This window comes from Ochotona curzoniae, unplaced genomic scaffold (genome assembly GCF_017591425.1).
Source record: "Ochotona curzoniae isolate NIBS_2020 unplaced genomic scaffold, NIBS_Ocur_1.0 contig_2321, whole genome shotgun sequence".
In the NCBI taxonomy this organism is placed as follows: Eukaryota; Metazoa; Chordata; class Mammalia; order Lagomorpha; family Ochotonidae; genus Ochotona; species Ochotona curzoniae.
The window spans coordinates 7885929-7906962 of record NW_024465421.1 but is presented as its reverse complement, the minus strand read 5'-3'; the positions used below and the strand labels follow the sequence as shown (position 1 = coordinate 7906962).

General features: G+C 42.0%; 2 protein-coding genes across 4 annotated transcripts; both read right to left on the bottom strand.

The window, feature by feature from the left end:
* Window positions 1–97: 97 nt before the first annotated feature.
* On the bottom strand, window positions 98–17815 carry TRIM4 (tripartite motif containing 4). Of its 3 annotated transcripts, XM_040972940.1 has the most exons (9): window positions 17247–17814; window positions 16388–16399; window positions 15586–15624; window positions 14687–14705; window positions 14316–14411; window positions 13120–13350; window positions 12162–12184; window positions 11794–11894; window positions 5264–8192 (listed from the first exon to the last, which is right to left on the bottom strand). In XM_040972940.1, the coding sequence occupies exons 1-9, from the start codon at window positions 17645–17647 to the stop codon at window positions 7615–7617; spliced, it is 1500 nt and encodes a 499-aa protein (XP_040828874.1). In that variant the 5' UTR covers window positions 17648–17814; the 3' UTR covers window positions 5264–7614. The 3 variants fall into 3 exon arrangements, with proteins under 3 accessions (XP_040828875.1, XP_040828874.1, XP_040828873.1); XM_040972941.1 differs by lacking the exons at window positions 5264–8192; window positions 14687–14705; window positions 15586–15624; window positions 16388–16399 and adding an exon at window positions 98–329 and having other exon boundaries at window positions 17255–17815; XM_040972939.1 differs by lacking the exons at window positions 14687–14705; window positions 15586–15624; window positions 16388–16399 and having other exon boundaries at window positions 17255–17813.
* Window positions 17816–19231: 1416 nt separating this feature from the next.
* On the bottom strand, window positions 19232–20056 carry GJC3 (gap junction protein gamma 3). Its single transcript, XM_040973707.1, has one exon. The coding sequence runs from the start codon at window positions 20054–20056 to the stop codon at window positions 19232–19234; it is 825 nt and encodes a 274-aa protein (XP_040829641.1).
* Between the last annotated feature and the right edge of the window lie 978 nt (window positions 20057–21034).

Below are 21034 nucleotides of genomic sequence, written 5' to 3'. Positions count from 1 at the left end.
GAATTCTTATAAAGTCACTATAAATACAATACATACAATGGGTTTTGTGACAGAATATTGACTACACAATTGTGCTGATAAAATAGTCTAAGCAAAGCTGCTACATTTATGTCTGAAGTTAGAATTGACGATGGCTATAAAGATGGCAGAACAAGAGTAAGCTGGAATTCAAACGCATCAGCTGTCACCCTCAAGGGTACATTTAACTACGTCTCAGTTCTTTTTGCATCTAGAAGTTGTGGCGTGCGTGTCTTGCAGAAGCTATGACAATCTTCTTAAAGGAGATAAACACACAGTTGGCACAGAAGTCAGAGAAGCTTACATAGATCCTAGAGGCAAGACAAATCATGTCTGAGATCAGCTGATGTTTCACACCGACGTGTTAAGGTCATCAGCAACAGTGTGAATCACACAATGGCTGTCTCCTTCTACCCTGTGGATCTTCTAAGAAAATCTATGCTCCACCTTAACCAAAACACACAAAGATGGAGATTCTGAGAAATGTTATTTATCCTAACCTCACTGACAGTGCCATCAGAGCCCATCTTCTGTCAGTTTGGCACACATATACATCCCCTAAAGTCATGCTTAATATTCAAATAAATACAACCATCATCTGCCTCAACAAGATGTAGTCATTTCGCAAACAAAAAACACATTCACTTTCCGCACGAGAAAACACAAAGTTCTCTTTGTTAGAGTAATACTCCTTTTTTCTCCTAAGTGATGCATATGTTCCTTTTTATATCCTAGAATTTAAAACAAATATATTTGGTTTCTGTACACAAAGGTATCAAATATAAGTAAAAAATATTTACTAATACCCCTAATGAAGTACTATCCTATTTTTTAATATTAGCATCCTTACCCCTAGTCACACTATCATTGCTCAATTGACCCAGAAACAAAGTGGTGTGAGAGGAAGGATAGAGACGATGTGTGGGGTCAGCAACATGGGCTTTTACTCAAGAACCACTGCTGACGGCTCTTTCATCCAACAACCAAGACCAACGCTGAGACTCCAATACAGTAACACACCAAATAATGTCCAGCCAGTTACTTGGGTAGCTGACTGATTATAATGAATTACTTTCAATGTGGAATGGACAGGGCTTTGTTCCTCCTGTAACAGATGTGCACTCTCAGTATGGTTTTGTCTTTCTTGCCAGGAATGCTCCTAGCAAACCTACCACCTATGGACTCACAGAATGCAATTGATTCACCATAATGGTGTTCCATGAAGATTTGCACCCGACCAAGGAACCCAGGTCACTGAAAATGAGGTGTGTGTGTAAGATTCTACTGATGAAAGTCTTACTATATATATATCCATCATCCTGCAAGAGCTGGCCTGTTAGAAAAGAGTAATTATTTCTTGAAGACAGCTGCAACAACACAGTTGAAAATATATTGCATCGCAGGCGATGCTTCCCTTAAGATATACTCTAAGTGAATCCAATTTGTGATTCTGTTTCTCCCACAACCAGGGCTCAACAGTTAGAAATGGGGAACAGTATTCTCACAGGAACTGCTAGTAACTATGATACAGCAGCACCATTTTGGCTGCCTGTCCCTGCATTTTTTAGCCTCTAATGATTTAGAGATCTTAATTCCAGGGGGAGAAATTCATCACCTGGATGACATAACAATAATTCCACTTACTGACAGCTGAGATAACCACAATCACTTTAAGCTCTTGATAAAACTGAACCAATAGGCAAATTAGTTTACTATACTATACTGGTCATTTCGTGTTAATGCCAACTAAAATAGACCAGCTCATCTTTCTGGACATCACATAACACTATCATATGTTCAGCATCAGTGGATTAAGAATCCAACTTCCCCCATACTTCTGATCACTCCAAGCCAATCAAGACATCTACAACTCTTTCACTTAAATATCCATAACACATTTCTCTCTTCATTAATGTCCATATTTCTTCATATATAGGCGCACAGTGCAGGATTCTCATAATCCGACTCCTGTCTGTGTTAGGCAACTTTCCCAGTAATTCTCCATTCCAACTTGTGTCTTTCATGTGACATTTTTTCCCCACCCTCTCAAGAGCCTATCTTCATTGATTGATCAAACACTGCACTGATTGATCAAATCAGGTTGGTAAGTAAGCTGCTAGCATACTAGTTTCCAATTAGGACTTCCTGGATGTCTCACATTCCAACATTATCTTACCTGGAATTTCTTCTGCAAAGACTTATCAGCAGCACAAGTATGAAATGAAATGGAAAAGACAGGATAGTCCACAAGGACCCACACACTGGTTACAGATCATCCAAAAGGTCTTTATTGAGACTCCTATCCACACTTCCTTCTCTAACCTTAAAAATCTGCATTTAGAATAGCTAAATCATTAGCTAAAAGCTAAATCATAGCTAAAAGCTAATCATTATTGCAGTAATTATTCTAGATGACAGCATTACCAGCAACATCAATACACATAAGAGTCTGTAGCGCTCACATTCTGTGCTTGAATTTTGAGCTCCATCAGCATACCACAGCAGAAAAGAAGTTTCTAGATGCCTGATGGTTGACCTCTGAATCATGAAGCTGTTTTTTCTGGCTGTAAACATTTATTTCATCCACTTCTCAACCCCACCTTGAGAGCTTAAGCAACAGAAATTTCTATTAATGTTACCTGATGAGGAAGCTAAAACAGCTTACCCCTCAATATGTCCAGAGTCAAAATAAAATTTGTTTTGGATTTCTCTATTTGTTTTGGATCACTACCACACTCTTCGTAACTTTGCACCTCATTCCCTACTTAATATAAACTTGGCTACTGTATTCAGGAAGTTCTTCTTAACTGCATAAATATAACCTCAACAGTAAGCAAAGGAGATAGCAAAAGAACATGTTTGGACTGGCACGAGCCAGTTATGAGGAAAGAAGAGCACCACCTGTGAGATATGAAACATCTCCTTAGCACAGAGGACTCTACGATGTCAGCTACAGCAAACTGATGACACCAAACAGAAAGCTTAAGGGAATCCCACCCAGAGGACACATCCTGGGTATCTTCTGCACACTGTTACCCAAGATGCCAATTAGTCTGTAGTGCAAACATTGAGATAACAGTCCCCAAAGGACTTTTCAGAGTTTGTAGGACTTAGGGGAGTTGTTTAAGTATTTTAAGGAGTATAACTCCAAAGGGAAAAATATTCTCTGTAGAGGCCAATTAACCATGATAAATAATAATTCTTGGTGTTCCTGGCTCGTTCTTCATTTTGGAACTTAGATCTCTCTAGCGCCTTTCCATCCAACCATTCTAAGACACATCTTTGATCTAGCCCAGTGCTGGCATCATGGCTTAACAGGCTAATTATCTACTTTGAAGCATCGGCATCCCTTGATTATGAAAACTATAGACATATGTGAAAGAAATTAAAGATGAATCTGGATTAACTAATACACAGAGTACAAAAGATAAAATCTATAGGTGTAAGAGTGACGTTGTATAGACTTTATACTCCCGAGGAACACTTTTTTTTTTTTTTTTTGGCTTTCCAGGGTTTTTGATCTTTGTTATTATTTTCTACTTACCATGTGTTTACAGTTTTAGCTTATGGAATGTTAACTCTGACTGCAAAAGGAAAATAATTTTATTGTAAAACTAGGAAAAACAAAGAAATAAAGAAGGAGGATGGCAGAGGGGAAATGCAGGCAGGAGAGAGAGTAAGGTGGAAGTATCACTGAGCTCCTAAATCTGTATTGCAACTTAGGTGAAATTTGTCCACTTTACATAATTTTTTTAAAAAGCATCCCTCAGAGTCAGCACAATAGCTCAACTGGCTAATCCTCCACCTGCAAGTATGACATCCCAACAGGATGCTCCACTTCCCACCCAGCTCTCTGCCTGTGGCCTGAGAAAGCAGTGGGGGACAGCCCAAAGCCTTGGGACTCTGCATCCACAAGGGAGACCAGAAAGCAGCTCCTGGCTCCTGGCTCCTGGCTCCTGGCTCTTGGCTTCAGATCAGCTCAGCTCCAGCTGTAACAGCCATTTAGAAAGTGAATCAGCACATGGAAGATCTTTTTCTGTCTCTCCTTCTCTCTGTAAATCTGCCTTTTCAATAAAAATAAATAAATCTTTTTTTAAAAAAAAGTATCCCATGGTAATGGTTTGAAAGAATCGGTATTATTAAAAAATATCCCTACTATCCAAAGCAAAATACAGGTTCAACTCAATTCCTATCAAAATACCAAAGACATTCTTCACAGAACTAAACAAAAAACAACTCTAAGGTTCATATAAAACCACAATTACTCTGGATAGGAAAAGAAATTTTTAGTAAATAGAACAAAGTATACAACATTATACCGACTCACTTCAAAATATATTATAAAGCTACAGGACTTGAAACAACATAGTGGCATAAAAGCAAATGCATACAAATATTAAATAGAATAGCAAACCTAGAAGTTATAGAGCCAACTGATTTTCAACAAAGATACTAAAGAGAACTGGAAAAAGGACAGCATTTTCAATAATAATATCAGGAAAACTATAAACAGATATCAAGGGTGAGATCAAACCAATATCTCTCACCATAAAAAAAAGACCAACTTAAAATGGGTTAAAGGCTACTACTAGAAGAAAATACAAGTTAAACACTACAGGACATTGGAATTGGTAAAAGGGTAAGAATTTTTGGATATCACTTAATTACACAGAAATAAAAATAAGTACACAAATTTTGTCTAACTGAAAAGCTTCTGCATAGCAAAGGAGATGAAAATCAACAATGAAAAGAAATTATTGGTTAATTTGACACTGATGAAAGAAAAATGTCTCTCCCTTTCTATCATTCTGTCTTTTAAACAAAAAAAATATAAACCTTTTTAAAAAATAACTGAGGGGCCCAGCACAGTAGCATAGCAGCTAAAGTCCTCGCCTTGTACAGACTGGGATCCCATATGGGGACCAGTTCTAATCCCCGCAACCCCACTTCCCAACCAGCTCCCTGCTTGTGGCCTGGGAAAGCAGTCGACAGCCCAAAGCCTTGGGACTCTGCACCCATGCAAGAGACACAGAGGAAGTTCCTGACTCCTGGCTTTGGATCGGCACAGCTCCAGCCATTGCAGCCACTTGGGAGTGAATCATTGGACAGAAGATTTTACTCTCTGTCTCTCCTTCCCTCTGTATATCTGACTTTCCAATAAAAAACAAAATAAATCTTTATTTTCCAAACTATTTTTATTGAAATGTATGAACAGGAAAAAAATCACATGTACAGTAATTTTAAAAAGTGAAGGTTAATCTTGGGAGATATCAGTTCCCCTCTCCCGCCCCCTCCATCATTTCTATCATGGTTAAGCCTCTACTAACCTAGCATTAATTTTTTTTTTTAAAAAGGGATATGAGAACTTCTATCAAAGGAAACAACAAAACTGAAAAACAAAAACCCAAAACAGGCATAAGAAGAAACAATTTCCTGCTCAGAAAGCTTTCTTCGTGGGCACCTCATTAGCAGGTGTGCTGAGCGGTGGAGAAGCACAACTTTAAGGTAGAAGGGTAGGGGCCATTTGGGTTTTTTAATCTGGTAATGGGTCAGGAAGCCCAGAGTCTCCAAGGTGTCACTCTTGGATTCCCCAGACCTAGTGGAGTCTAGGGTCAAAGCAAGAAAAATACTAGATGAGTATGGCACACCTTTAGTGCCAGGACACAAAGCACTCAAAAAATATAAGGACAGGGACACGTTAAAGCAATACACGCAGTAACATGCCAGAGTCTCTCAAGGTAAAAGTTAGGATACTTTAATTATATACCTAATGATGATATACATACTTACAAGCCTATGTGATAAAAATGACTAAATAATCAACAAAAGAACAGGGTAAGTTGTCCACACATAAGCATCCCAAAATACGGTAGATACCACCACCCGCAAGGTAGTTTAAGCCTTCTTCCTCCCTCTCCGGTCCCTTGACTGCATCTTGTGTGTGTGTGTGTGTGTGTGTGTGTGTGTGTGTGTGTGTGTGTATACAAAATTTCACTCATAAGGACAACTAGAACAGGGCTTACACAAACAGCCTCAAAATAAGGTAACAGGAAAGACTTCAAAGTCTTTGGGGGCGACATATTCCAACCCGTAACAGCACGCATCCTGGAGAGTTAAGAGGAATTCAACAGAAATTGTTAAGTGAAAGGAATAATCAAGGCTAAACAGGAAAACAAAGGGCAGGTAGGGACATCAGGAGGAGAGAAGTTTGAGAGATTGCTGAAATCACTGCCAGAAAGTCTTTATTGAAAGTCTGGAAGCAGATACATTAAAATATTGGTGATAGTCAGATTACGGATAACTTTGATTTTTGTACTTTTATGTTCAAAATTTTCTATAGCAAACACATATATGACTTTAGCAATGCCAAGGAGAAATAAACACTGTTTTTAAAATATCCACTAAATATTACAATCATCAATATGTGCATTCTACAGCAGAAAGGTAAAGTGAAGAAAATACATACAGGATAAAAATCACAAAACAAAATTAAAACCTGAAACAAAGATCAGGATGGCCCACAATCAACATTCAACAAGTGATTACAAATAAACTGAAGAGAAAGAGCGTATGGGTTTTCACATCAAAAAAAATATCCTGGTTTTAATCCCAACACTCACTCACTCATTCACCAGCTGACCAACACTGAGCTGGGACTCCAAGGGTTTCAGGCTTCCCACTGGGATTTTAATATCCTATTTTATTAAGAGGCTAGTACAACATTAACATACAACAAATGTTTCCCAATGAATGCATATGACATGAATAATCCTGTGTATTCAAAATATGAAGCTGAATATCACACAGCATAGTGAACACTTGAGGACAGAGACCGTGGCTAGAAAAGAGGCAGAGCAACAAGGGCATAAAAGGGAAGATTTCCTCAATTTCCTGATCCAGAAAGTGGGAATATCAGGATTGACTGCAAAGAGGGAATGCATGACTAGATAATTCTGTAGTTTTGCCAAATTTCAAAAAAGGTAAGATTGTAGGATGCCCACGCTTTGTGCCCTTAATAACCATCAGGGTACTTTGGGCTATAAATGACCAAATGCAATTAAAATGGTCTTAGATAGTAAGAGTATGATTATCTCATATAAAAACTGTGCAATTAGGAAAACTTCAACAGTTTAATGATGGCCACAGACACCAGGCTTCTTCGACCTTTTCTGTATTCTCAGCCCTAACAGAGCTGCTAATGTTCATGCAGGACTGTTGTCTTCCCAAGCATCTCTTGTCAGTGGTTACAAAACACCAAACAGAAGCAGCTTAGAAAATTTCCCATCCCATCTCCATGGCTAGAACTACTTCACATGATCGCTTCCTCTGCACCAATCCTCTGAAGCAAAGCCCAAAAATTCCATTAGAAAGACTCCAAAGACAAGAACTAGGGGAGTGTACACTGGAAGGGCGACCAATCAGGTCTTTCACATCCACCTATGCACAGGACCAAACAACATGAAATCAGAATCTGCAACGACGCTATTGACGGACTGCTGAGGATGTATGGAACAATATGATGTAAAGGAGGGCTAGAGTACGCATGTCCCTCATCTGGGGTACAAAGAGAGACTTTCTGACAGGAGAAGAATGGCTTTATTTTCCATCAGCTACTGGGATGACTAAAGATGCCAACGGACTCAACCAAAAAAATGGTCTGAGGCGTGAAACGAAAGGAAAAGAGAAAGTGTGTAAGTGCACTCCATCCACAGCGCTGTAGAATGAAACATTCCCAGCGCCGTGATCTAGGTAAATCCCAACCCGGTGAAGCGCTGGTTCTTGTTTGACAGGAATGACAGGAAGGCTTGTCAAGGGCCGATAGCCAGCTGAACTCCAGTAAATGATCCAGATTCCCATATGTGGGGATAATTCTCTACTATCATTAATCCCCATGACATCTTCCCGACACACCCCCACAGCGATCTCTAGGCTATCTTTATTCTCCACTTCCCAGTAATGTTTTCCTGAAGTGAAAACATTTTTTCCCAGGACACAAGGCAAGTGCTGAAATCTCTCAACATGTGTGTTGTTCTGAGTCTTCCGTCCAGTGAAGTAGCTCCATGCTGTAGAAAATACTGGCCAGTAACTGGCTGGTGCTCCATTTTTCACATATCTCCCTTCCTGGGAGATGATAAGTTTGGGATGAGCTGTATCTTCAGCTAGGCTTACCGCCACTGTGGAGAAAATGAAAGCTGAGATAAATGAAAGCTCATCACCCATCCTCCTCCAAAATGCCAACGTCTTACAGCTTCAAGTTCATCTCTCTCCTCTTGACAGGTTCTGTTAGGGATGAGATTCTTCACGGCCTCCCAACTGCTTCTCAGTACTGTGGGACTAGCAGAACTTTAGCAACTTGAAATACTCATTTCCCTTCTTCTCTAAAAGACTAGGACCCAGAAGAGTAGAAGCTCATGACTTCATGATTCCAGGTCTTCACAATGCACAGAAACACTTGGAAAGATGTTAAAAAAAATTAAATCAAGTCTGCTTTTTGGGATAAATCAACTTGGCTGTGATTATCATGTACTGACCTTTCAATACATGGTTGAACTAAATTTTCTAAATTTTTTTCCAGGATTCCTATATCTATGTTCAGAGAGATACTATTCATTCTTTGCTATTACTTTGCCTGAATTTAGGATCATGGTGAAGTTGGCCTCCTAACAATTGGTAAATATTCACTCCTCTTCCAGTTTTCTAAGAATTCATACAAAATTGCTATTTATTTCTCAAGTGTCCAAGGGAATTCACCAGTGAAGCCTCCTGAAGGCTTTTAAACAGTAACATCAATTTAACAGAAACAAAGTTGCTCCAGTCATCTATTTTCTCACAAGTCAGTTTTGGTAATTTGTGTCTTTTAAGGACCTTGTCCATTTCATCTGTTCTTCAATTTATAAGCATGAAGTTGCACTGAATATTCTGTTATTCTTTCCACTTTATTTATGTTACCATTCTAATTTCTAACGTTACTAATGTATCTCTTCTTTTTTGTGGTCATTCTGCTTAAAGATGAATGATTTTTATTCACAGCCTCAAGGCACCAGTTTCTTTTCATCAATTTTGTTCTGTTGCTTTCTGATATTCTACTGTAATAATTTATGCTCTAATTTCCATTTCCAATCTCTTCTATTTAATCTCTTCTATTTGTAGTATATTAAAGCAGCAGCTAAAGCCATTAATTTAAAAATTATCTTTGGGGTCCAGCACAATAGCATAGCGGTTAAGGTCCTGGCCTTGCATGCCCGGGATCCCATATGGGCACCAATTCTAATCCCAGCTGCCCTGCCTCCCATCCAGCTCCCTGCTTGTGGCCTGGGAAAGCAGTCGAGGACGGCCCAAGGCTTTGGGACCCTGTACCTGAGTGGGAGACCTGGAAGAAGTTCCTGGCTTCGGATTGGCTCAGCTCCAGCTGTTGTGGCCACTTGGGGAGTGAATCATCGGATGGAAGATCTTCCTTTCTGTCTATCCTCCTCTCTCTATATCTGACTTTCCAATAAAAATAAATAAAACTTAAAAAAAATTATCTTTGAAAGTGGCTCGTACTACCAATTTCCACTTAAATACCATTTTAACTGCCTCCCACAAATTATAAAATGTGTTTTACTTTTCATCAAAAGGGCCTTATTTTTTTTTAAGATTCATCTGTTTTTAATTGAAAGACATACTTATACAAAGGACAGAAAGATCCTCCACCCACTGGTTTGCTGACCAAATGGCCACAGTGGCCAGAACCGTGCCAATCTGAAGCCACGAACCAGGAGCCTTTCCCAAGTGTCCCACATGGATGCAAGCGTACAGCAAGCTAAACTATCCTTGGTGATACTGTAATTCCATACTGGAACGCCATTTCAAGTCCCAGATGCCTCACTTTTTTAAAGATTTTTTAAAGAGAATTATCAAGTCATCTTTTCCGCCGTAAAGCACTACCCATTTTTTTTTGCTGCGGCTCCGTTTAAGATTTTCTTTATATTGCTGGTTTTCAGCAAATTGTTTATGATATGCTTTGGTGTATTTGTCGTCATATTTCTTTTCTTAGGGTTTGTTGAATTTCTTGAACCTGTGGACTTAAGACGTCTCATTTAATGTGAAATATTTCTTCAAATATTTTTTCTTGCCCCATCTCCATCCCTACTACTCTTCTCAGAGACTCTAATCACCATCGATTAAGCAGCATAAAGTCGTCCCAAAGTCACTGATGCTTTTTTTTCCAACTGTTGCTCTTCCAACTTTAAAATCTGTTTTGGTTTATTCTGTAGCATTTCCATCATTAAGTTCACTAATCTTTCCTTCTGCAAGATCTAACCAAGTATTAATTTCATACAGTTTATTCATCTCAGCCAGTATACTTTTTATCTCTATAAACGCAACCTGCATCTTTTTTATGTCTTCCGTGCTTCTATACGCCTCATCACAAAACAGGAATAACTGTTTCAATGCCCTATGCTTATTCTAACATCTGAGTCAATTTAAGTTGATTATTACCATTGCTTTCCTTTGTTTTACATATCTGATAACGCTTAACATAACACCAGACACTGTGAATTATACTGAATTTACATAGTTGGGTTTTGGTTTTTTTTTTGTATTGTTTTTGTTTTTTCTTATTGTGTTTTTCCCCGCACTTACCAATTTCTTGAGCTTTGTCCTGGGATACATTTACACAGATACAGTTTGATCCTTTTAGTCTGACTTTCCTGATTTATTAGGTCAGCATAAAATAGTGTTCACTCGAAGGCCAGATATTCTTGATTAGTGAGGCATGATTTTCCTGATTACTCTACCAAGTGCCTCATTTCAGAGTTTTCCAAGCTGGCTGAGGAACTGGTGAGCACCAGCACTGTTTCACTCTTAAGACACGTGTTGATCAATTTTCCAATGAATATTCGGGGAGTCCCTCTTCGGGGTTCACTCTCAGTGCAGCTCTCCCAGAACTTTGTACACTCCGTGTTCAGTTCTGTTTGAACTCTCACCTCCCTTGACAACTCACCTGATTTCCTTCACACTTTTTAGGGATCCACGTCTTTCACTGTCTGATGTTCAGTGTCATGTAAATTGCTGTTTCATGTATTATGCCTTTATTTAATTGCTTCAACTAGGAGAGTAAATTCAGCCCCTATTACTCCATTATCACTGGAAGTGAATAACCACAATATGGTCCTTAAGCAGGTATTGATAATTACGTGTATGGTTTTTAATAACATGTGGAGATCCAATGAATTATTATCTTTCTGTCCTATCCTCACCTTCTCATCCTCAGCTGTTGCCTTTCCCACCCATGTACCCAATCATGCTGTCCCATTTGGTACCCTTCCGTTTTCTCTACACCTTGGCCCATGCTGCTGACTCTGCTTGAAAAAGTACACCCTCATTTTCCACTTGGAAAACTCCTACTAGCCTTTCAAACACCAGAACTATCATTTGTGCTGTGAAAATTTTCACACTCACCCCCCACAGAGCCCTTCCTATGTACTTCTAGAACATTTTATTCTATCACTCCCAAACACTGACTTCTACAATACTACAGTAAATGATATATGGTCTCTTTCATTTGCTTTTAACTCTTAGAAAGACAGGAATAAGTCTCTTTCTACCTATAACACAATATTAAATAAATGTTCAGATATACTCATTTATTCCTAAGTAATTATTACATTTTTCCTGACAGTCTCATTGGCTTCATATTCTGTTTTCTCTTCTTTTCCAGAATTCACTCATCGCTTATTCTATTATTTGAAGGATATCTAGGGAGCCATAAGTCCTAGGAATTCTGCTCACCTCGGAATCTCTTCAGCATTTCCTTCATCATTGGTATCTGGCACACTGTCTTCACATTTACAACTTCAGGGGAGTAGTTCACATCATCCTGGTTCTCACACCTAGGCAAAGTACAGAAAGCTACTCTTTCTCAGGAGACAACTAAGGCAGCCAAACTCCCCACCATTTCCCACCGGAAGTTTCCAAATCCAAAGCTCAGACCACTTTTGCTCCCATCCTTGCAAAAATGCAACAGTAAAATTTCTCCTCCCAAGACCCCTCAAGGAATAATCCAAATGACCCTTGGACCCCCAGGCCTTGTTTCCACTATGCTCAACCAACACCTTATCATTCCACTCAGGTCCCCTTAGAAGAGTAGGAGCTCATACCTTGTCAACACATGTTTGGGATTCTGTGAAGAGAAGAAAGAAAACCCAATATGGACTATTACTGTCAAAATAAAAAAATAGGGGCAGTCACAAATGTAGAAACTTACCTAAAAACTGAAAACTAAAAGGACATTTCACCTTCAGAGAATATAAACTCAAAGGAAAGAGTCTTGGTAACAAACTGGCCGAAAGATCCAAATTTTTTATATATATATCATTTTATGACACAGTTTCATAGGCTCTGGGATTCCCCCATTCCCTCCCCAAACCTTCCCCCCATATTGAATTCCTCCATATTGTTACAGTAGTACAGTTCATATCCAGTCATGATTCCTTCATTGTGGGCATAGACCATACAGAGAGTCCAGCATCTTATTGTCCAGATAAGGTTCAAATTTAATTCTGAGTCAGAATTATAATCCTTTAGAATGACTGAATATTAAAAAATTATCTAAATGAATATATCAATCAAAATCCGGGGATTAAAAAATTTTTTTAATCTGGGTTTAAGATAACTATTTAAGCTGTCATTGTAATGATTACTAATTAGCAAAAGTTATATAAATCACTCTTAACTACAGATGTAATTATGTTTTGTGATTTAATGCTTGCTTTTACTCTTTTAATAAAGAATTACGACTGTGCAAACAAAATGAACAAAAAGTCTCAGATGTACTTCAGGACATACATAAAGTACCAAGCCATGTGCATGTAAACACCTCACATCTCCTCAGCTCATCACCTAATTTTTTCACTAGTTTCCTCTGAATGATGAATCTTTGACTCCTTACTCCCATAATGACAGTAGTAAAACAATTATTAACACGTATAGGACATGCCTTCTATTAAACCCTTCACCAGCAAGTACATTCAACTCTGGGGACAAGAGTGGGTTCTGTTAGTGATGTTAACGAACACTATGCAAAGACCAAAATAACTCATTTCACGCCCATCCTACCTGAAGCAACTCGAGGGTGGAAGCCTGGCTCTTGGCCCCCACCTCCAGCATGAGCTTCTTCAAGGAAGTGATGATCTGATTGAGCATTAACATGTTCTCATTCATTTTCTTCTGGGTTTCTTCATCTTCTTCTCTCAGTCTCTGAAGAATCAACTGCTCTTCGTCAGCAAGAAAGTGGTGCAGCTTTGAAAATTCTGTGCTGATTCTCATTTCCTGATTCTTTATCTTCTCCTGTGACCACATAAGATTCATTCAGTGCTTGTTTTGTCTGGCCCTTGCTCCCAATTTCTTGCACGTGACTCCCCAGCAATTTATGGTCCTTTTCATTCTCATCAACTGTTCCAGAGAAATCTCCGACTCGCCTCACGCAAACTTCCATACTTTTTTATATGTACTTGATATCTCTGTAACTTTTCACAGTATTCAAACATATCAATGTCTACTTTTAACAGCAATAATTTGCTTATATACCTTTTCAGACTAAAATGCACTTTTAGGGCAGCATGACAGCTCAACTGGCTAATCCTCCACTTTTAAGTGCCAACATCCCATTAAGTGCTGGTTCATATTCTGGCTCTCTACTTCCCATCCAGCTCCCTGCTTATCGCCTGGGAAAGCAGGGGAGGATGGAACAAGTGCTTGGGACCTTGCACCCAGATGAGAGACCCAGAGGAGGCTCCTGGATTTAGATAGACTAAACTCCCGTCGTTGCAGACATTTGGGGAATGAATAAGCAAACAGAAGCTCTTTCTCTCTGTCTCTCCTTTTCTCTGTAAATTTGCCTTTCCAATAAAAATAATTTTTAAAAAACTAAAAATAAAAAAATAAAATGCACTTCCACATTAGCCTTCAGAAAATGTACTCTTTGGTTCCATTAAATCTTCAGGACTGTGCAGCACACAGTACCGCCCAACCACACTAGACTTACTAAAAGCAAAATCCATTCCTATGTTTCCTCCCATAGTGCTATGGACCCAAACCAACTTTGACCCAGGAAATACACTAAAGTATTAAATAGAGAGTGTGAAACTCACATTACCCAAAGTCACAGGCCAGTAGGACCAGACACTTTCTGTTCTATCACTTTATATGCAAGCAATGTAACAATTCAGGATTACCCTGCACATTTCTCCCTCCAAAATGAACCCAGACTCAAAAAGCCTTGGTGCCAATAAATGTCCAAATCCCTCTATTACCTTCCACTTTGTAGCATTCTTCAGCTCTGTGTCCTGTAACTGCATAGCCATCTTCATCTTGACTGCAAGCCTACTTTCAGCACTAACAAGTTTTTTCTGCCAGCAGAAACACACAAAAGTAACATCATCATCATCATCTCAGAGAATCCTTCTTAAGAATTAAAAACCATTCAATCTAAATGGAGACTGAGAAAATACTGAAGATAGTCACAGCCTATGATAAGAAATATTTTCGTACTATTTCTATATATACTATATAGACATTACCTAATAAGTTGGCAAAAAATAAAATTTTTTGTTAGGTTAATAAATATGTAGTATTGGTATGGAAAAGGACCTCTGACATCATAAACAAGTGGGTAAAAAGATGCCATTTTTTTAGAAGGGTAACTGGCAGGATTTGACAAAATATACATTATCCCACTTCTAATAATGTAAGAATAGTAGCAATCATGTAAAAAACGTTCATTGCAGCATTATTCTCAATCCATTATTGGGTCATTATTATTTACGGTATATCAATTTCAGGTAGGTCCTTACTTGGTGATGTTTGCGTTAAGTCAAAAGCAAATTAACATGCTTTGCATAAATTTTGAAAAGAATTTATGTGTACTTGTGTACATGTGTGCTTATGCATGATTATATGGAAGGAGACATATCTTAATATTAACAATGATTATTTCTGTTCATTACTTGTAAGTTTGGGGAAGGGGAACCTAAGATTTTATAAACTTTTGTTGCCTTTTAATTTCTACAAGAAACTTATGCATTTGTGTTAGCAAGAAATCAGTTAGTCAACATTAACCAATATTGGACATGCCCTCAGATAGAAGCAGACAGGCTGGAAAAACACAGAAGAAAACCAGCCGGAACTAGTAATCAAATAGCTTTAGAAGGAGAAGAGTCCGAACTTAATTCATGGATTTCAGTTTCAGTTACCAGATGGACTGCGAGTGACGTCACAAATTAAGAAGTAGGGAGGGGGCAGGAAACTGGCATTGTAGCCCAGTGGGTTAAGCCAAGGCCTTCAATGCCCACATACTATATGGGTATTGGCTAGAGTTCCAATTCAGCTCCCTGCTACGAGCCTGGGAAAGCAGAAGGTGGTTCAAGCTTCTCTGTATACCTATCTTTCACATTCTACATGGCCCCCTGGGGGACTCTCCGTTACTTCCTGTCAGTTATTCCACACTTAACGCGTTCCAAAATAAGCATGGGGTCTTCTGTCCTAAAGCCCACCCTCCCTCTCTCACACTTTAGCACCATTAACCACACAATCATCATCTGCCTGCGGACCCAGAAATCTGGACTGCCAGCCTAGCTTCCTCTCTCTCTCACCTATGAGGACCAATTAACTGGTCACCAAGCCTTTCCAGCTCAAAATTAACCCACTGCCTCTTCATCACTCATGCCTTGCACTAATTCAATCATTACCTCCTGTTTCAAATCTTTTAAAAAGTAGGCTACTTAGTTTTTTCTTCTATTTACACATGAGTGCGAAAGTAACCATTCTAAAACAAACAAACAAACAAAATGGTATCATTCCCTGCCTTATCATTCTACTGCCACACAGAGAAAGCTCCACCATTTTACTATGAACAGACCTTTCATGATACGGCTCTTGCCTTTCTTCAACCCCAACTCCTACTCCACATCTCAGAAGTCCCGAGGACCTTCCAGTCCTCTCCTTACATCACATGCTATATATTCTCTCTCCTACTTTGTCCTTTAATACTCTCTCCTACTTGGCTATACTCACCCTTCAGGAACTAAAGTTATTCTTCCCTAACTCCTCACCAATCAGTCTGACCCCAGATCCTCTGTGTACAAGGCTCATACTTCAACAGCTCTCGCAACACTGAAATTAATGGTCTATGGGTTTATGTCCCTTTGTCATCCATTTAGTACCTGATTCTGGAACAACGCTTAGCATCAAAAGTAGTTACAAAATGAAAGCAGCTGTGCATGGTTTTGTTTTTTGGTTTGTGTTTTGCTTGTAGTCAGCTGAGAAAACCGTACATTTCCCAAAACACTTTCACTGTGTCTCTAAATATGCATGTTCACATACTTACTGAATATCAATTCTGTTGGAGACCACTGGAGTTACACCCGTTGGTAATGGAAGGGGGTAGGGCTACTCAGGAAAGCATGATCAAGGAAGATCTTCAAGCTAGAAGCTAAAAGGATCTGAAGAATTCAGGGTGTGGGTAGAGAAAGAGAACAGACTTGAAACAAAAGCCAGGAAAGTGTGGGTGGAGCCAAGGAAAGTAAACTGATTTATCCCACTTGTCTTAACGGGGAGACAGTAACGATTGTGAATCCCCAAGTATTAAGTCATTTTTCCAACCAGTGAAGAAAGTCACAGAAAAACCAATCTTATCAACCCCAGCTGGGCTCTCCCTATTCTATGACACCTGTCCTGTACAATATAGCATCCATTAGCCACTCAGGCACCTCAAATGTAGATAGTCCTAAATGACACATGCTTTAAGTGTAAAACAAACACTGATTTCAAAAGCAAGTGTAAAAAAGGAACGTAAATTATTTTACTGATGAGTTTCACTTAAACGTTAATATGTTGCATAACAGGGTTAAAGAGACACTGTTTGTACTACTGGACGTTTTAAGATAAACATATGGTTAACATCAAGTTTCCGGGTACCAGCACTGGTACACACCCTCCCGGTAATCTTTTCTGTAACTAGGGGGTCCTCAGCTGCAGACCCCTGAAAATGCTATCCAGTGACAAGTAAGGCTTGCACTGCCCTTGTTCTAATCCTTAACCCATTTCTTGAGATTCATGCATGGTTCTTGAGTGTGTGTTTGGGGAGAGGGGTCTTTTCATGCTTCCCGTGGGAATGGCAGCCACTTGATGGGGTCTTTTAAGAGAAGCTAGTGAACGCTCGTGGGTAAACCGGTCATGGGGGCGGCCGGCTCACCCGGTAGTCCTCAAAGGCCTCGTCGATGGGTGCCATGGCGTGGGCCTGGTGCTCCTGGGACTCCCTGCAGACCAAGCACACGGGCCGCTGGTCGACCTCGCAGAAGAGCCGCAGGGGTTCCCGGTGGCGGCGGCACAGCTCCTGAGACCCCGCGCCCTGCCGCCCGCGCCGCCTCTTGTCCGTGATCCTGGCCAGGGCCCAGTTGGGCCGCATCGCGCGGGGCGTTGACTGCTGCCGGCACTCGGGGCAGAGCAAGTAGCCGACGCTCGGTGTCCAGCTGCGGTTCAGGCAGTGACGGCAGAAATTGTGCCCGCACTCGATGGACACCGGATCCTGGAAGTAGTCCAGGCAGATGGAACAGGTCAGCTCGTCTTGGAAGTCCTCGGCTTCCATGTCGCTCGCTGCTCGGCCGCTGAGTCGCTCCGAGAGGGCGGGCGGGCGGGCGCAGAGAAGCCCCTGGCTCTCGAACCCGGGACCAGCGCCTCAGGGAGTGAAAAGGAAACTCAGCTTCCTCCTCAGGAAACCCGGGATGCGGCGAGCGGCGGACAACAACCCCGCCCTGCGCGGGGGGCAGGCGGTGCCTTCTGGGGTTGGTCGCCGAGAAGGCACGCATGGCGTCCTCGGGGCTGAGCGCGAAGCATGACGGGACTAGGGGCGGATCCTGCGCGCTGCCAGTGAGGAGGGCACTGGGCGAGGAGGCCTTGGGGCCACGAGTGAGGACAAGGTAGGGTTCAGTCCGGAGGCGCTTCCCGTCTCGGGGTGTTTCTCCACAGCTGAAGGGCGAATTCTGCCTCCACCCCTACTCCTTACCCGCGGCCCCGAGAGGGCGATCTGACCCAGCTGTGAGCAAGTGAACACACACACACACACACACACACACACACACACACACCTCCGAGTCCATCTTCATTCCCCCAGGGGAGGACCGCCAACCCCGAGATCTAAGGTTTCCGGATGCCCCTAATATTCAGGGTTCAGCTAACTATGGAATCACACTGGGATGCAGAACTCTTGTGCTATTACTCAGAAGTCAGCAGGGGAACCCTATTGATTTGAAGGCTGAGAGCTTAAAAACAGGGACTTATTCTCAAGTGAGTTGTTGCTGTGTTAAAGACCATGAAACAGCTACAACACAGCAAGAGGAGAATTAAAAAATGAAGTAAAAATCAGAACAATCAGTGGTCTAGAGACAAAGCTTTTCAATCCATGGTATTCTCAAAGGATGTGGCCATATGTTTGAATGTATCTCAAGTAGATATTAAGAGATACTGTTATACATGCTTCGCTGTGATATACACTGCTGGACTAGGGTCATTTACAGGTTATAGGACTTCAAAGTTGGGAAGTGTAAAGAATTAAGAGCAGCAGAATGCTAAGTGGAGAGACTAAATCAGGAAGGAGTGTCTGCAGCAACAGGAAAGCCAATAGCAGTTGTCAACGTTTATTGAGCAGGGCAGGGAAAGTAGCAAGGTTTATGGAGGCTTCCGGCTGACTCTGGAATCAATCCTTGGAAAATTCTGGTGCCGACCCCTGAGAATTCTTGTGAGAAGCACAATCAGGAACCCTTCCCAGAAATGCCTTAGACAGCATGGCTCACCACGGCCCTTAGAGACCCTTCAACAGCCTCTCTTTTGTCATGAACGTGAATCCCCACTCACTGGATGATGAGAAGATCCAATCATAGGGTTTTCTTTAGGTGATCTGGGTGTCTTCACAATGCTACAAAGTAATTAAGCAGAACCTGAGACTTCGTTCCTAAGAGGGAACAGACTTAAGAGAAGGGCTACAATGGACTAACTCTTGTCCAGGCCCCTGGAGGGAATCACCCATTCAATGAGAGTGGACACTAGGGGACGGGTTGGGAGCTATGGTCAGAACACTCTGCCTGGAATTTGATTCTCTACTTAGCAACACATGGAAGTGGCACTTGTGCTGCACAAGGTGGATAGGGTGGAGAAGTTGATCAGGACAGAAACATCAGGCACAGGACAAAAGAAGACCACTGCCGTCCTCCTCACCTGCTTCCCGAAGCTTCTGTTTTGTTTCCATCCCTGGGATGGTATTGGTTGGTTCCTTCTGACTTCTAGCACTCTCTGAAGGTGGGAAGAAGTTGGAAGAGGAAGGTCGCTGCTTCCAGATCCTCCACCATCTTCCCAGGCCCAGAAGTACCAGCTCCAAAAGGGTCAAGAAGAGACAGAGCCCACTGATCCCAAACATGGCCTTGAGGAAGATGCTCTTCTCGGAGGGGCGGGACAGAGTACAGGTTATACTGCCCAGGCAAGGCTCTCGACGGCATGCAAAGGAACTGGGCATCTGAAATCCATACAGGTGGAACTGCCCCCCCAGGGCTGCTCCCTCAAGGACCAGTCGAGCCCCCAACTGTGCCACATAGGCCCAGAGCAGCCTCAGGTTCCCAGTCCTTGAGGCATTTCCACTGCTCTCCCCTTGACAGGCCAGGGTCTCCTCCTCCTTCTTCAGCTTTCCTGCTACTTCCCAACGCCAGATCACGTGATACAGGACAAACCCCACATAGAGGGCGCTGGGTACGGCCACCAAGGTGACCTGGAAGGCCCAGAAGCGCAGTGGAGAGAGGGGGTGGAAAGCATCGTAGCAGGCGGCCTTGCAGCCTGGCTGCTGGGTGTGACACACAAATTCACTCTGCTCATCTCCGTAGACCCCAGGCCCGCAGGCAGCCAGCAGCACGAGGCGGAATCCCAGGAGCACGGGGAGCAGGAGGCGCCCCACGGCTGTGGAGTGCCGGCTCTCCTCGGCCAGCAGCTGCCTCAGGAACTGGCCACTCATCCTGTTAAAGCAGAGAACGATGGTCAGAGCGGGCATACTGCTCTCCTCCAACAGAGGGAGCTCCGGGCCCAGGAGCTTCTTGAGATCTCCCACATGGGTGTAAGGGCCCAAGTCACGGTTTCAGGTAAATGGGAACAGTTGAGAATGGCTGCTTAGCACTAAGACCAAGCAGCTGTCTCAACAAAAATAAAGATGGCAAACTCAGACATGATGCTGTTTTGGTCAAGGAATTGAGGAGTTTCTAAAATCTGTCTTTGACCATGTGTGCGATAAGCCAAAAGAATATCTACCAAGAAGGAGTCACATTTTGAATTGTTCTCCATCAGCTGTGCCTTTAGCCCTCTGGCAAATTCTTCTGGGTTATCTTCAATATAGTCTCTGTTTCTGAAACACCCTTCCTTGCTCTTCCCCAAGAGGCTGTTGGCACACCAACACAGCCCTTAATTCCACACAGGTTTGGGGTCTCCTGGAGAAGACAAAATGCCTGCAGACCAAGAGGGATTTCTCCCACTCCCTCCCATTTCTCCCTACCCGCCTCATTTCCTGCAGACCCTACAACATGGCCCAGCTGTCCACAACCCATATGTGTCATTCTCTGGGACCTGCATCCTCCTCTGACACAAGTAAGGCTGCAGCTTCACCCCACAGACAGGAGGACCTCCAGGCCAGACCTCAGGGCCTCTGGAGTGGAGGCCTAGGAGGAAGGGGAGAGGCTAGCAGGGCCCTTTGACAAAGCCTGATCCAGGGAATTCTGTTCCATGTCTAAGAGTGAAGAAGCAATGGCCAAGCACATTTATTTGGGAGCCAGCAGGACTTGAGCCCTGTCGTGATTTTGGTCAGGGGCAGGCATTAGTCTGCTGCCTGAGGGGATGAGGGTGTTATAATACCAGTTCCAGTCCTGGCTCCTCTGCTGTGAAATTCAGTTTATGCAGCTGGGAGAACAGTGTATCATGGCCCAAGTACGTGGGCCCCTGCAAC